This window comes from Thunnus maccoyii, chromosome 5, assembly GCF_910596095.1.
Source record: "Thunnus maccoyii chromosome 5, fThuMac1.1, whole genome shotgun sequence".
NCBI classification, from domain to species: Eukaryota; Metazoa; Chordata; class Actinopteri; order Scombriformes; family Scombridae; genus Thunnus; species Thunnus maccoyii.
Genome location: NC_056537.1, coordinates 4,399,031 through 4,417,066, shown reverse-complemented (window position 1 = coordinate 4,417,066; position 18,036 = coordinate 4,399,031). Strand labels below are relative to the sequence as shown.

At 38.6% G+C, this 18,036-nt stretch overlaps 1 protein-coding gene across 2 annotated transcripts in view; it reads left to right on the top strand.

Annotated features, from left to right (window-relative positions):
* LOC121897088 (GRAM domain-containing protein 2A) overlaps positions 1-15,881 on the top strand; it is a 34,920-nt gene extending 19,039 nt beyond the window's left edge. For both annotated transcript variants that reach the window (XM_042411382.1, XM_042411381.1), the window contains exons 4-12: positions 3,851-3,923; positions 4,055-4,158; positions 5,410-5,508; positions 6,422-6,493; positions 6,619-6,678; positions 10,532-10,667; positions 10,769-10,862; positions 13,642-13,743; positions 14,896-15,881. In XM_042411382.1, coding sequence (XP_042267316.1) covers positions 3,851-3,923; positions 4,055-4,158; positions 5,410-5,508; positions 6,422-6,493; positions 6,619-6,678; positions 10,532-10,667; positions 10,769-10,862; positions 13,642-13,743; positions 14,896-14,944 — 789 coding nt within the window. In that variant the 3' untranslated portion in view covers positions 14,945-15,881. The remainder of the gene's footprint in view (positions 1-3,850; positions 3,924-4,054; positions 4,159-5,409; positions 5,509-6,421; positions 6,494-6,618; positions 6,679-10,531; positions 10,668-10,768; positions 10,863-13,641; positions 13,744-14,895) is intronic.
* Positions 15,882-18,036: the final 2,155 nt, after the last annotated feature.

Below are 18,036 nucleotides of genomic sequence, written 5' to 3'. Positions count from 1 at the left end.
ACATGAGAAACCTGGTTATTCCAGGTTATTCCAGGTTATTCCAGGTTATTCCAGGTTTCTAATCATCTGTGTGAAGTTGTGTCTTGATTTCTCACCATCTCAGCCACCGTGTTAGACAACGTTCAGAAACCTGGATCAGGTGTTTACATGCTTCTGTTTCCTGGTCTCTATTGGAGGACTCCAGGTGTTCCCTGCCGCTCTTTTGGCTTCAAGGTCAACATGAAGAAAACTGAGATCATGTCTCAGCTCTCAAACAAATCTTCCTCAGCTTTCAGCTTCCACGTCCAACGTGTCCCAACTGAAAGATGTGTACCAGGTTATTTACCTCGGATGCAAATTCTCCTCTGACTGCTTCCTAAACCATGAAAAAGACCACATCAGTAAAGCTCTGCAGCCTCCAGGCCTGAGTCTGCAATAGTAAGAACCTGAAGACCAGCAGTAAAGTTGCTGTCTACAATACAGTCTACGGAGCAGAGACATGGTCTTTCCATGCACACTATCTACAGAAAAACTCAGCCTATTTAGAGAAGACTGGACACCTTATTCAGAACTTCTGTCAGCCGCCAACACCCCAGTTCTTTCCAGGCTAAACATGCTGCAGGTGGACAGAAGAGACGATACAAAGATTATATAAAAATCACAACATCAACAACATCGACCCTGAGCTCCTTTAACCCCCGAGACACCGACAGGTCTACCCGGCAGGCCTCCTTCAACACTCTACACCCCGACAGCCAACAAAGAAAAGAAGTGAAACACACACAACGTCACCAACGGGCAACTGGCATCACCCCAACATCTGGGCTCCAGTGTCCCATCTGCACCAAAATCACGAATATGCACCAACAGCCACATGAGACATTTCGTCTGAGGGAGCCAGTGTCAGACTCTGAAAACTCCTCATCTACATCGACCAGATCACATTTAGTCCAGTTCATTTGAATGAAAACTTACAATATATCAAATAATAAAACAGGCTCCTGCCCTCAGGAGGCTGAAAGTTCAGTATCAGGAGAGAAAGAATATTCAGAAATGATCATTTTAGATGGCAGAGTAAGAAAAAAAAAGTGCACAAAACTTGTAGTTTGACCCAAATGTTCAAACTGTCTTCAGAAGCTTCAGGTGGAGCAGGCGACGAGCTGCTGCTGCTGTTTTCTGTTGTTTCAGTCTTTGTTGTTTCAGACAGGAACAGGAAAGCAGGAAGTCGGCGTCTGCCTCGCGGAGACCGAACACAGAGACACAGGTGGATGATGTAACTTCTGACCCAAATATCAGGAACCAAAACAATACGACAGAATATTCCAGAAACTACATGAGAAGATCAGCGGCGGTGAAAGAAATACTCAGATAGGGATTCTGCATTCAAAGCCCAGTTAAAAATATACTAATATTATCAGATTCATGTAGTTAAACTATCAGTAAAAAATAAGTTTCAGTGTAAATGTGTGAAGAGTTTTAGTTGATGTGAAGCTGGACAGCAGAATGATTATATTGAACATCAATTTGATCATTTTATAAGTGATTTTTGCAAACAGGACGATGATGACGAAGATGAAACAGACACAGCTGGAGACCAGGATCGTGTTCAACCCTCACAGCCTTCAAATGAAAATAAATCACTCAAAACTTACAAATACTAGTAAACAGATCTTAAAGATCCCCTCCAGACACGTTTTAAGATGTTTATAAAATACTTTCCTTAGAATCATAATTTGTGTCTGATGTGTTTTTTTCCACAAAGAAAAAATTCTATCATCTTGTTAAATCCTTAAAATAACATCTTTACCTTCACCCTCATTAAAAATTCCACAATCTGAATATATTTTTAAGTTCAAACGTTTTCCTGCTGATGTTTCCTTCTTCACTGTAAAGTCCATTCTCAGTGTTTGTTCACTGGAGGCTTCAGGTTTCCACACCACACTTGTATAAGTTGCATACTGGACCATGATTGGCTCCAAACTAGTCGTGATGTCACAAATCCTGCTCGTAGCTTCACGTGTTCAATTGAGATTTAAGGTGAGCAGAGAAACTTTCCTCCTTCAGATGATGAAACTGAAACTCTGCACAGAAAAACACAGTTTTGAGTGGAAGGGGACTTTAAATAATCTGATTTTCAGATCTTTATGATCATCTGTTCACCAGAATGTTTCGCTTTTTTTGCCATTTTGTGTAAAACTGACAGACAAGAAAGAAAACATTAAGAAATTAAGGAAATGTGTCACTTTCCATCTCTCAGATCAGACAGCTCTTCAATCTATTTCCCTCCTGAATGTTTTTAATCTGCCAAATCCTTTGTCTTCTGGTTAAACATGATGTAACCAAGGGACATCTCTCATACATATCTATGTTGTGATATACTGTAATATATTAAAGCTGCAACGATGAATCGATTAATTGATTAGTCAATCAACAGAAAAATAATCAGCAAATATTTTGATAGTTATATTAAGGCAGAAAAATGCCAAATATTTCCCATTACCAGCTTGTCTTATGTGAGGATTTGCTGCTACTGGAACAAACTCATCACACAAAATGCCTCCAAAATGATCGTCCTCCCAACCCCCAACCTCTCAGACCTCGACAGCAGAGCTCTCGCACGCAGAGCACACGATGTTATACACGACCCCACGCGCCCTCCTCCACCCTCCTCCACCCGTCCTCCACACTGCCTCCATCTGCTCGCAGACACAGATCCCTGGAAACAGACACGATATGGCAGCTTTTATCCTCTCAGCTACAAAAAACCCCAATGACTGTAACTCATGTATATGTGTATGGATGTGGATGTTTACTGTATGTATGTATGTATGTATGTATGTATGTATGTATGTATGTATCTATCTATCTATCTATCATCCATCTATCTATCATCCATCCATCTATCTATCATCCATCCATCTATCCATCTATCATCCATCCATCCATCTATCATCCAACCATCTATCTATCATCCATCCATACATCCATCATCCATCCATCTATCTATCATCCATCCATCTATCCATCTATCATCCATCCATCCATCTATCATCCAACCATCCATCCATCCATCTATCATCCATCCATCTATCTATCATCCATCCATACATCCATCATCCATCCATCTATCTATCATCCATCCATCTATCGTCCAACCATCCATCCATCCATCTATCATCCATCCATTTATCTATCATCCATCCATCCATCTATCATCCATCCATCCATCCATCTATCTATCATCCATCCATCTATCGTCCAACCATCCATCCATCCATCTATCATCCATCCATCTATCTATCATCCATCCATCCATCTATCATCCATCCATCCATCCATCATCCATCCATCTATCTATCATCCATCCATCCATCCATCATCCATCCATCTATCTATCATCCATCCATACATCCATCCATCCACCTATCATCCAACCATCCATCCATCCATCTATCATCCATCCATCATCCATCCAGCCATCCATCCATCATCCATCCATCTATCATCCATCCAGCCATCCATCCATCTATCATCCATCCATCTATCATCCATACTTCCATCCATCCATCTATCATCCAACCATCCATCCATCCATCCATCTATCTATCTACCTATCCATCTATCTATCTATCCTCTGTCTTGTGTGATAGTAAATTTAATACGTTTGGGTTTTCGGCTGTTTGTTGAACAAAACAAGCAATTTTCAGGCCAAACAATTAATAGATTCATCATAAATAATAAAATAATCATTGTTTGCAGCCCTACTGTGTATTGATAATAGGACAAATATTACTAATATGGTGGTTACATGATTATTAATTGCAGAAACATCACATTAAACTTAATTTTGCTCCTTTTCTTGCTTCCACAGACCGTCAGCAAATACAACTCTCAGTACCACAAACTGTTCGTGACTGTTCCTAAAGAGGAGATCCTGATGAAAGGTAAACACTCAGCTGCTCTGACTCCATCTATAATCCCCCAGTCTGTTACTCTGTTGAGGGTGAAACACTTCATCATGTAGTAGAAGTGAGGTAAAGATGTCTCAGGTGTGGTTTTGTGTCTTCCTCTGCAGTGTATTCGTGTGCGTTGCTGAGGGACATCCTGCTGCAGGGACGACTCTACATCTCCAGGAACTGGCTCTGTTTCTACGCAAACCTGTTCGGCAAAGACATCAAGGTGGGTGAAGTCCACCTCCAACACCTGCGTCTTTAAAGGATTTGACTTATTGTCAACAAATCTCATGTGCAGAGTCAAACTAACAATCAACTGATCCTACTTACAAGTGTTATGTGTGTATCCAAAGTCTGATATATCGTATTCCTCTGTGCTGTAGACCTCCGCTGTTGTTGTCCAAAAACTGTTAAAAACACGTGAATGAGTCACGCAGCTGCACATGTTCCTTCACCCTGAAGATCGCGGTGACTTTAGTTTGTTTAGAAACGGCTCCAAAATCTAATAACAGTGTCAAGTTTTCACTCTCTGGAAAGTATCTGTGTGTCAGGAAGAGGCCATCGTGCATGTTTTTAATAGATTTTGGACAACAACGGAGGTTTACAGCACAGAGGAATAAGATATATCAGACTTTAGATACACAACACATTTAAGCAGGATGAGTTCATTGTTGGTTTGACTCTGCACATGAGATTTGTTGACAATAAGAGAAACAGAAGATCACCAGTAACATCCTTTAAACTGGCTTCTAAAATAACACCAGTAATAGTTTCAGCTGCAAGAAGAAAGGCAATAATTCTGCTTTATTCTACTTTATGTTTATTATTGAGGTCGTAGTGAGTGGTGGTGAACTGGAGTGCATTATATTGAAAAGTGTTCCTAATATTTTGTCCATCTCATTAATATACATGAATGAGGAATTGTGTGCAAACTTTTGACTGCTACTGTATGTGTGTATATATATGTGTGTGTGTGTGTGTGCTCATACTGAGCTGATAAAAGAGGAAAAGTGCTTAGTCATGCAACAGAAAACCTCATATGCATGTACAGTATATATAACATCTCTACCATTTCCTATTTGTCACACATCCTAATTTATAAGATGCCTTGTTTAGACAGGAAGTAATGTGTTTTTCAGTTTTTTAAAAATGCAGAAAAAAATGTAACACTTAATGAACTAAAAGTCGACGGTTTGTTCAGTTTGTTTACAGATTGAATTATTGATTTCAGTTTCATAAAGCCTCTTTCTTCTCCTGAAACAGTGTTATATGATCATCAGCACAATACGAGCATTTATCCAGTGAGATGACGATGTGAATGAACATGGATACATGTATACGTGACTCCGCTGAGTCAACCTGTGTATGTTTGTGTTTGTGTTTAGACATTTGTTTCTGCAGTTTTAGAGTCAGTCCAGAGTCAAGGTTAAAGGTCATCTCACCTCAGTGTTAATGCTACATGTTTGTGATTCTGCAGGTCTGTATACCGGTGGTGTCGGTTCGGCTGGTGAAGAAGCACAAGACGGCTGGCCTGGTGCCAAACGGCCTGGCTATCACCATGGATACCGGGCAGAAGGTACCAGACGAGACACGTACACAGCAGAGAGACCACATTATTATTATTATTATTATTGCTGTTTGCATTGAAAGACAAGCGTTCTGGTACCTGCTTTACTATGACTGATGGTTAAATTTTATTGCATTGCCTCAAAAAATCCTAAAATTAATAGCTGCTGTGATGTCTGACAGTAAGTTAGTTTCCATCCACCGGTTTTTATTTACATTTTCAGTTTGCATATAAAAAAAACCCAGAAATTCTGAAAAAAAGTCATTTTCATTGCAAAAAAAAAAAAAAAAGTTTAAATGTGTCTGAGGTGGAAAAGTTTGTTGAATTAAAAAAAAAAAAAAAAAGCCACAAAATGCAATCAATCTTTTAATGACATCACCTCGTTGTGTCTTCTTCTTCTGCGATGGTTTAATGGCACCGACTGGAGAATTAGCACCACTAGCTGTTTATGTTGATAACAGTAGTGGATGGAAACACATTCATTCACCTTTTCTTTTGTGGATGGTCTTAAACCAACAGTCAGGTGTCCATATGAACAGTGATGTAATCATTCCTCCTGTTCATTCATCAAGTGGATATCTGCATCATTTACAGTCTTTTTAGCATCAAATTCCCTCTTTGTGTTTCCTCGGACAGTGTTTCCCTGTTGAGCTGCAGGTGGAAGTATAGTAACAAAAAGAGGAAATTTGGCACTAAAAAGACTGTAACGTTGAAAGATATCTACTTGATTTGACTCATTTGGACGCTGGAGCTTCATATTAGCTTCAGATAAACTTTGAAATACATTTTTGCACATTTTATGTTCATTTGGGTTCCTGACTTTTGTTTTAAAACAGACTTAAAAAATTGTGAACCCGTCCTTTGATGTTTTCAGTCACTTTCTATCTGATTTGAAGCTCATGCTCTCTCTCTCTCTCTGCAGTATGTGTTTGTGTCCCTGCTGTCCAGAGACAGCGTCTATGACGTCCTCAGGAGGATCTGCACTCACCTGCAGGTTTGTAGATCAGCTGAAAAACTGTTTATTCTTCTGATAAAAGTGTTCAGTATTAAAATCCAGTTTCATCCAGACTTTAGACTGAAGTTCCTCTTGTCTGACTGTTCCTTTGTTTTTTCTTTCAGGTGAACGGGAAGAGTCTGAGTCTGAAGCAGTACCTGGAGGAGCCCAGCTCTCTGTCTATGGTAACAATACATTCACATTAAATAGAAAAGAAATGTTACTACTAAAGTCATGTCTTTATCTTACGTCACCAGAATATCTTAAGACAACCCCTAAAGATTTTTTTTTCAATGCCTTACTTTAAAGCTGCTATAATTAATATTTCTGAGCTCAGTGTGTGATGTGTTGGTTGTGGCTCGTAGTGATGAACCTACAGATTATCAGCGACTCTGCAGCTCCTCTCGGCTTTACAGAGCTTTATAGTGAGTTTCAGCTCATTGCTTATCTGTCTGACTGTAACTTCACTATTTTGGTTCACTCTCAGCGCTCTCATAGCGTTGTTTTGGGCCGCAGCAGGCAGCTGTTTTCAGTTTCTGTTTAATAAAGTAATTGTCTATACCAGAAAGGTATTTTGGTTCGATGTTCAACACTAATCTGACAAACAGACTGACTCATACAGAAAGATGACGTGAGGGATATAAAAGCCTTCAAAGGCTTTCAAAGGGACAGAAATGATGAAAACATTCGAATTAGAGTCACCAGTCAGTGAAAACAGGCTTAGTGGAATAACAGGAGCTGTTGTTTTGGTCTTGTAGTGACCCTCTGTGACCTCATCATGACCTCATCACGCTCTGTGGATAAGAGGCTTTCCCCCGCGCTGCCTTCAGGTTCCATCTGAAATACCGTGATTATGAGTCAAAGACACGTGAACGACTCAGAAAAGTGTTAATTAGGACGAAAGGAGGAAAGTCTAGATTTTCTCTGATGTCACTGTTTTGTCTTCCGTGTTACTGGTTTCTATTTTCACTTAGTTCCTAAACAGTTGGTCACTAACAAACAGTAACAGGAAACAGTTAAAGATCCTCTCCAGAAATGTTTAAAGACATTTAGTAAAGTATAGTACAGTATAGTAAAGTCCATTATCAGTGTTTGTGAGCTGGAGGCTTCAAGTTTCCACATCACACCGGTCTAATAGACCCACTAACCCCGGATGAATTTTTTAAGTACTTCAGCGACCTTGATGAGTCAGATGCAAATCACTGCTGTTCACACAATGAATTATTGTACATCATTTGCATACATGCAGCAGTCAAACAGACAAAGAAGGTGATCTCTATCTGCAGATCAATATCTGCAGATGCCAATACTGTTAGTTGGTCTTTATGGTTTGATGAACTAATAACAATACAGGCTGAATATGAACACGACATCATCACATCCCTCCTGACATGTTGGACTTAAATTGCAATGTAGAGATGTTTCCTTTGCTTGAAGTTTTCCAAGAGTAGGCCAAGTTATAGACTACACCGCCAACACACACACACACACACACACACACACACACACACACACATACAAACAGTGGTGTTTCCATCACTTCAGAGGACATTGCATTGAGACTTACATTAATTTCCTGGAAACTTATCCTAACCTTAACATAACCCTAAACTAACGTTAACTTTAAACCAAGTCCTCACTCTAAAATTAATGATTTACATTAAGGGGACTTGCTTTTTGTCCCCATAAGGGAGGTGAGTCCCCACAACGTAGGAATACCTGGACCACACACACACACACGCACACACACCTCCTTTCTGGGTAACTTTATTTCTGCAGCACATGCACTGACTTTTCTTCATCCTGCCATGATCTGCTCCTCTCATTACGTTTACGGGTTTGGCTTCAATAATAGTTATGAATAAAGTGCTGTGAAACGTCTCGTTTAACAATCTGCGACATGCGGACAATATAACTTAAAGTTACTTTGCCAACTTCAACTTCAAATGCCTGGTGAACAAGCAAGCTATCTTGTAAATTACATAACATTAAGCTAACATTATTAGTTATCGGCAGGTTTGCGTTAATTTACAGTTTTTCACAGTAGTTATCACGCATTTTCTGAATCTTTGGCTCATTTTCTCAAAACTCTATAAATCTTTAGCAAAAGCAAACACTGCATTCAAAACTGTTTTATCTCTTTCCAAAATATTTTTTTTTTGTTGCATCAAAATTACACACATATGAATATATCGACCAACCAACAACACAAAACTCTGCTATGAAGATCTCATCAGTAGGTTGATGCCTTTTGTATTTTCAGTGTTACACTGCAGACGGTTGTAAAGATTGTTACAGTAACATTTATCTAGTCAAATATATATAAATAAATACATACAAATGTAATATAGTAACTTTTTTTTAATCATTGTTTGGTATGTAACACTTCACATATCCAACCTAAAAGATAAAAATGTCTCATTCTTTTCAAAACTCTAAAAACAAAAAAAAAAACAAAATTTAAGAAAAAAAACAGAGGCGTCATCCTGCGTCGTATTTTGTTGTGGTCACATCTACATCACAAGCGATAAGCTGAACTCTCCACCTTCACCTCTAGTTCTCGCTTCACCATTGGCCTCCATTTCCCTCCAAAACAGGAGAGCTCATCTGTGGCCTTTTATGCTAAAGCTCTGATTTCTAAGCGAACGGTTAAGTAACGAGTGTTTACGCCTGAGAGGAGTCGGTGTTGCCAGCTGGTACATAAAGCTCAGCATTTTGATTGTCGTTGTTTTCCAAAGGAACACGAGAGATTTTAACCTTGAATGTTGTGTCTAACGTAGAGAGCTGTGTGTAGTGTTTTGCAAAAAAACTGATTTAGAATTGAAAACAGAGAGCTGGTTTAGGGATTTGATACATGAGTTTCAGGTTTCAGTGACTGTTTCAAGTTCCGATTTTAGTGTGTAAACGATTGTGAAAAACTGTGAGTTAACTCAAGTCACAGTTTCAACTTTCCACATCCAGCCCATCCGGAGTGAGGAGGGGAACTAGAGGGATAAAATTGACGTTGTGTTGCTGGCGATAAGACACAGAGTTGGATACGGGAACGAAAATGGCGCCAATTCAGTCCAGTAAGAATTGCTCGGCTGGCGCATACGACAAAAAAAGTTCTAGGTTTACTTTCCGTGTTGTGCGAATCACTGAATATGTGCAGTAGTGTTTCCCCTGTTGACCCCGCCCACGAGTTCCCGCTCGGCCCATAGACTTTACATTGTGATGATGTCACGGATCTTTAAATTGCTTTTCTCAGCTCGAGAAAAGTTTTACAAAAACCTCCACGGATCAAAAATTCATAATAATAGAAAGAGTCATAATCGACCTTGTTTGCAGTTCGAGGCGTCCTGTCAACAGTTTTACAGACGTCTCTTTATAATGGTGGTCTTTGGGGAAAATGCTTTTTGGGCCGCAGGGGGATTTTTCACCGCAATACTGTGAGTGACCACTGGGAAAAACTGGCTGCAAGGCTGAGGGGCGGAGCTCTATCCAGCTCTTATTATACATCCATGGATCATCCACGCTTGATATTTGGGTGAAGGCAGTGGGAATGAGTGACAAATCGTACCAGCGTACTTTGATGTTAAAATGCGTACAGGTTGGCAGGTCTGGTTTAAGTTGCAAACTGGACTATGACTGGCTCCAAACTAGTTGTGATGTCACAAATCATGCTCGTAGGTACTCGACTTAAACCGAGATTAAAGGTGAAACTTTGATCCTTCAGCAGATGAATGTGAAAACAAACCCAGCACATACATCATTCTGCACAGTGAAGCTCAAACATCCAGCTGAAGAAACAAGAAGAAGAAGAAGTTGTTTTTGAGTAGAGGGGGACTTTAAATGTGTAAAATATCTGTTAAGATCTTTCAAAGAGCACTTCCTGCAAACACTGCACATCAGAAATTAAAACTGTATTTTTAGAAGATGTAATTCTAAGCTTTCTCTTATATATTTTTGTTGAAAGCTTCAAACTTGTATTAAAAGTTTATGAAGCAGCAGAGTATTGACTGACTTTTTTTCTGTGTTGTGTCTCCGTCTCTCCGTCAGGACGAGTATCCAGAGGTGTTGAAGTGGAGGAGGAAGCCGTCGCTCCCGGCCGTCTCCTCGTCTCTCCCGGACCTGCTGGGAAACTCCTCCCCCGTCCTCGCCACAGACACGCCCTTCAGCACGCATACCCTCACCGGTAAGCCCCGCCCACCTGTCAATCAATCAACCATCTGACTGTTGCAAGCAGAGTAAGATGTGTCTTCTTGTGTGTGTGTTTGTGTGTGTTTGTGTGTGTAGACAGCAGTCTGGAAACAGAGAAGATCCTGCTGACAGAACCAGTACCTGAACTGGGTCACATGGAGTACCAGCTACTGAAACTCTTCATCCTGCTGTGAGTCCAACAGTTTCCCAAAAAAAACACAACTAAACACACAGAAATACAGAAAGAAACTCCACAAATAAACACTCAAAAACATCCAGAAAACACAGAATCTGCAGAAAAATAGCCCCAAACATCCAGGAAAATAAAAATGTTGAGAAAACACCTTAAACACACCAATTTATTCTCCCAAAATCCAGGACAATTCCTGAATAACAGCACACAGTGAAGTACATTTTTACAACTTTTTCTGGGCTTTCAAAGTGCTTCTCACTCAAGTACTGTGATTTAATTTTGTACTCAGAGTATTCCCATTTCAGAGGCAAATTTTATACTTTTTACTGCACTACTGTTAACTGAAAAATGTAGTAACTTCCCTGATAAATCTTTCACATACAAAATATATGATGGGCTTATAAAATATGATGCTTTGTTACGGATTAAACTCCCCGTATTTAAAGTAGAAACAACTTACTGCTCACAGACTTACTAAAACAACTATATAATATTCTAAGAAGAGTCTGTTCCTTTTGCTCATAATACTTCTGCTCCTTGATGTAAATAAAACTTTGAAGTCAGATTACTACCTGTAATGAAGTATATTTACAGCTTGGACTCTATTTACCAGCGGTGGAAAGTAACTGAGTATATTTACTCAAGTACAATTTTGAGGTACTTGTACTTTACTTGAGTATTTCCATGTGATGCCACTTTATACTTCCACTCCACTACATTTCAGAGGGAAATATTGTACTTTCTACTCCACTACATTTATTTGACAGCTTTAGTTACTTTTCAGATGAAGATTTGACACAATGGATAATATAACAAGCTTTTAAAATACAACACATTGTTAAAGATGAAACCAGTGGTTTCCAACCTTTTTGGCTTTTGACGTCTTACAAAAAGCAGTGTGTAGTCGGGGTCACATTTCAGATGTCTATGAGTTGTTAACAGCTCCACCAAATAGTGATTTTTCCCTCTAAACTTCTCACATGCTTTCATTTCAATAAATGTTCAAATGATCCAATATTTCAGCAAAAATCAAAGATTAGAGAAAAAGTCCAAAAACTGAAAACAGATTTGTGTATCAGAACTTTGTTTTTTCTTCTTTCCTCTCCCATTAATCATCTCACCACCCCTCAGATTTATCTGCTGACCCTTTGGAGGGGCCCCGACCCCTAGGTTGGGAACCACTGGACTAAACTAGCTAACTGTATATAAAGTAGTGTAAACTAGCTCCACCTCCAGCAGCTACAACAGTAACATGCTGCTCTAACACTGATGCTTCACTATTAATAATCTAATGATGTCATATATAATAATATATCAGTCAGAGGGACCAAACCACTACTTTTACTGCAATACTTTAACTACATCAAGCTCATAATACTTATGTACTTTTACTGCAATACTTTAACTACATCAAGCTCATAATACTTAATGGAGTATTTTTACATTACTGTATTAGTACTTTTACTGCAGTAAAGGATCTGAATACTTCCTCTACCACTGTTATTTAAGTAAGTCTAAATAATCTCCTTGAGTCTCCATTTGTTTATTGTTGGTCTTTGCTGCCACCTGCTGGTTGATATTCTGTATGAGCAGAACAGTATGTATGTATCATAGTACTACATTACATGTAGTACATCACTGCAGTTTCTTTTCTGCAGTATTAAAGAACATGATAATATAATAAATAGGTGTTTTTTTTTTATTGTATTCATCCACAAATTCCTAATAATTTCCTGGGAAGTTTTCAGGACAGAGCAACAGTATATGATTGATGTGTAATTTGAGACTAATTAGAGGTAAAATAGAGTCTAAATAGAGTATTTCAGTGAGTGCGATATGCAATAGGTCATTTGGTCCATAAAATGTCCGAAAATGGTGAAGAATGTTGATCACCGTTTCCCAAAGCCCTCGATGACGTCCTCAAATGTCTTTTTTTGTCTCGACCAACAGTCGACAACCCAAAAATATTCAGTTTACTGTCATAAAAGACTAAAGAAACCAGGAAATATTCACATTTAAGAAGCTGGAATCAGAGAATTTGGACAGTTTTCCTTAAAAAATGACTCAAAACAAGTAATAGTTTGCTATTAATTTAACATTTGGCAACTAATTGATTATTTGATTAATCGTTGCAGCTCCAATTTCATACAATTCAACTTACACTATTTGAAAAATGAAATTTCTTAACATAAATGAATGATGAATAATATTTACTCGGGATTAAATGAAGCAGTTATTTCAGAGAATTTCCTTTGAAAAGCAACAACTGCAACAACAATAACTACGGGCAGAAACTTAACAGAGACGTTAATGTAAGCTGTGAAGAGAAATGTTGGTGCATTTGTTTCTGTCTTGCCTGCATATAAATCAACTGTGGAATAATGATTGTCATGATTGATTACTGATCATATCCTCAATTTACACGACTTTGGAAAAATGTATTGTTTGGATTCACTGAATATGACTCAGGAACTGTTGCTCTCAGTTTCACTTAATTTATTTCTGAGACGATTATCCTTTATCATCTATACCTGAATGCACCAACAGAATAAGCTGTTACACTTGTGAGCTTCACAAGGTTTTCATTTATATTGATTTTACTTTAATTGATGGCATATTTACTGTATATACTAAAGCTGTATTATTTGTTACTTGCTGTATTCTTACTTAGTTTACTGAAAGGAAAAAAGCAAAAGCACCTGTTCCAGCTGTAGTGTGTGTATTTATTGATAAGAGTGTGAATGGTGTAAACATCTACCTGTCTTGTGTCTCTCAGTGTCTTCATGCTGGTCCTGTCGTCCTGCTATCTGGCCTTCAGAGTTTGTCGTCTGGAGCAGCAGCTCAGCTTCCTGAGCAGCCAGCCGACACTGAGAGAGAGGTACACACACACACACACACACACACACACACACATACACACACACACACACACACACACACACACACACACTGTACTTCTTGTAAGGACTCTTACCTGCGTTGTCCACAACATCTGGCTCCATCACGGCTTCCTGAGATGATCCACTGACATTCTCGCTGGTGTTTTTTGCCCACGTGGGTCTCAGGTCCGACTCTTTTCTCCCCTCCGCTGTCTTTATGCGCCAGATCTGTTTTGTCGGCTCAGCTCGCATCTCTGAAGCTTGAAAATCACTCGTCTTTATTGACAGTCGACATAAAATTGATTTTTAATGATGCATTTCATTTTTTTCTGACTCTTACTTCACCAATATACAGCAAAACTAGTTTTTAATTAATCTCTAACTAATTAGAGAGAGACTCCATTTAGTCTCCTGTGGTTTAATGCAGCTGAATCCAACATATAGTTCTGATTTATAATATATTTCAGTTTCTGTTGTCAGACGTCGAGTGAAATTTGATCACAGCTCATAAATGTGACCTTTTGACCAGCAGTCATTAATGAGCTGCTGCTGCTTATAAAATCATTATGATCAGGACATCGTCTGTTAACATCTTAACGAGCTGCACATGTGTTCAATATGCTGTAAAACAAGAAAAATGTCGGCAGAACGACCCTGAATGACATTATAAATGTGTCTGCAGAAGAAGAGACGCGCAGCTGGACCCTGTGGACATCGTTATCATATTATCTGGTCACTAACCTAAACTCAAAAGAATAATTCAACAGCAAGAAGATCAATATCAATCTCATGTCTGTGTTCAGTACAGAGCTGGGGTCAGGACGCGGTTAGCGTAGCTTAGCATGAAGACTGGAAGCATGGGGAAACAGTTAGCTTGGCTCAGTTCAAAAATGCACCAACTATCACCTGTAAAGCTCATATTAACATGTTTTAATTAGTTTAATCTGTGCAAAAACCAGCCAGAGCCACGTTAGCTGCTTCCAGTCTTTATGCTAATCTTTTTGTCCTCTTCGTCACCCCTTTAAAAGACAGATTTATTACGAGATAACCTCAGAAAACGCTGAATCTATCGGTTGCGCCAACAGGAAGTTTAACTGAGCTGCCAGTGCATCAAATAAAAGATCAGACATGATTCTTTGTCCCTTTTCCAGGTGTGGAGAGGTGCCCTGCTGGCTGGCCAATCAGAAGACAGGTACCTGACGCTGAAGCCAATGAGGGAGTAAAGAAGAAATCTGCACTTACATAGACTTCCCATTAGGAGGATGGCGGCGGCGGCGGCGACGAGAGGAGACACCTCTGAGGAGGCGAAGAGACGACCGACTGTAGCAGCCGTCAGCAGCTGAACTCTGACCCCGCCGTGACCTGGTCACCATAGAGACGCCACAATAGTCAACACAGACCGTAGACTGGCCTACGACCTCTGAGGCCTGAAGAGGTTTATTAGCGGACATGTAGAGGTCACGTAGAGGTCAGACGGCTGAAGAAACGACAGCATGCTGTAACATAACTGAGATGTAGACTTTTCCTGTGAAGAAGACTGAAAATAGTGACGTGTGTGTGTGTGTGTGTGACACTCTTTGCACAAGATAGTAACTCGTGTGAACAACATCTTTATCCTGTGTGACGTGTGAATTTGTACAACGGCTCTTTCTGAGTCACTGTCCTCTTAACGCTTGATCGTGTCGCCTCGCGTTTTGCCAAAATGACAAAAATGTAAAAAAAAAATGTGTGAACAAGTTAACGACTTGCTCGAACAAGATCTTTATCTTATGCAAACGAGATAACTTGTTTGAACAAGACTTCTGAGGTCTCTGTTTAGGATCACAGGCTTCTTGGGGACATACAGAATATCTGTGACTACACGAAAAATAGTCAATGAAGGCTGATTTAAATCAATTGTTGCCTTAAACTTACGATGTAGCCTCAGATATTGTTTTTTTTTTTTTAAATAAAATGTATGTATAATTCAAGCCATTTCTCTGTGAAGTAGAAATTCTGCCATCAGAGGATAAATCTATCACTTCCCCTCAATGTGAACCTGATTAATGAGATTAATTTGTTTTTACATTTTCAGTGCCAAATCTGTGAGTTTTTATGTTTATATGAGGTGAATCTTATTAAAGATCAGCAGATGAGACAGTTCCAAGGTTGCATTTGAACTTTGAACTCTGTGCCTGTTAGTTCAAAGACCAGAGATAATATATATAGAGAGAAATATTAAAGAGAAATATGAAAAGTCTGAAAACAGAGTGATGTGATGTGACTGAAGTAAAGAAGAAGAGTTTTGCTGTTATGTGGAAGTAAAGTTTAAGGCCCGTATTTATCAAACAGTGAAAGATAAACGTAAAAATCACTTTCACTCAAAAACTTACCGATAAAAACTATTTATCAAACATCTTTTGACTTAAAATACTAGAATAGAGTCGTTTCAGTCTATTATTTGTATTTGATAAGACGGTTACGGCACCTTTTCTTTTTTTTAAATTTATCAAACAAACAAGAATAAATCAGCTTTCTAATCATCTTCATTGATCTGCACTTGTCTGACGTTCCTCGTCTACCAAACAATCTAGTTTCAGTTTTATAACATTTCCTGTTATTTCATCCACATTTATACTGTATTATAAAATATATTATAAATATATTAGATTGTTGTTCAGTTCACATGTTCATTATTCCTGCAGATTTAAAGATTTCACATTAATGAAAATTATATATGTTGTTGCAGAATAAAATGTAAGGTGTGTTTATTTATTTTAAAGAATGAACAATTGCAGATGTAGAGTCGATCCATATCTCTGATCGGTTATTCTGTCATGTGATCACTTGAGAGTTTTACATAATAAGTAACTTAATGAATGTGTCTTATTGCTCAAACTCTGCCAAGTTGTTTTTTACTCCTCGTGTGACTCTTTAGAGCTTTATTAAAGTTGACATGTTTGATAAATATGGGCCGTGGTGTTTCGTGATGGACGAGTAAAGACATGACGTTGTGTGTATGGATGTATCTGATGTTTGTTGCAAGACAAACTGGAGTTTCTCTTTAACTCATATTGTAGTTTTGGCTGTAAATCTCACTAATAAAAACACACTTTCTGCTCCTGACTGGTCTTTAATTACATCAGATTATGATGAATAAGGTTTTCTCCTTCAGCAGCATCAAAACTTTAAAGGGATCCATCTGCTGTTATTCTGTATTTCCCATAAAAACACAGAAACCGACAATGTGTGAGTCTCTCAGTACTTTCCCTTCTCTGTTTGTGACTCTCAGATGTAAATCTTTAAAAGCACAATAACAAACATATATTGTTTCATGTTTAAAAATGGCTCAGTAATTTCCTAAAACAGCTGGTCACTGTGGTTTTTAACAGGAAGAAATAGTGCTGCTGTTGTTGGGGACTATTTTCTATATTATGAATCTACATTTGGTGCTCTAGTGAGTATTTCAGGCAGCAGGACTCTGTGTTTTTAATGTATTATCCTATTATAAGATATGTCAGGCTTGGATACACACACAATACTTGTTTGTAGATCAATTACATGAAGAAAAATATATAATATCACCAGACAAATGTGTCAGAAAATGTAAGTATGAAACACTCACCCACAGAAGTAGTTCACCTCTTCACTGAGAACAGGAAGCTGCAGGTCAGGTCCTCTATATTCTCTGCTACAGTCATTGTTTCCCTCCAGGTTTCATTACTTTCTGCAGCAAACAGTGAATGACATCATCCTCAAGGTCACAGTTAATCTCTTCTCCTACTTACACTTTGTTTTTACCTCAAACTGTGATGAGTCTGGAGGACTGACCTTCTTACTGCTTGTTGTTGATTTAGAAACCAGATCCTCTCCTGCTGTGGACCTGAAAAGTGTCTCTGCAGAGTTATAGAAAGCAGTAAAAGATTATACTGTACACTGCAGTAAATAAAGTCCTGGGTCACTCCTGAAACACCACATGAGGGCGCTACAGCAGCTGTTTTAGATCTCAGTTGTTTCTGGATGTTATGCAAACATGAGGTCAATTGAAACTTAGAAGATTTTTGATTTCTACTATTTTACAATTTATTCTGTTTATCATTTTAGAGCAAGTTTTGAGGCATAAGTACTATTAAGATTGTTGTTTTGCTTTGCAGTAATTAGTACAAATCTAGTAGTTTAAGGAGGATTATAGAGTGAACAGATAGTTTTTGTTATAAAGTGCAGAACTACGAGTGTTTGGCTGCAATATAAAGATACTGAACTTGAGTATTTCCATACATATAACAGATAAACTGCCCCGAAGATCATTACTA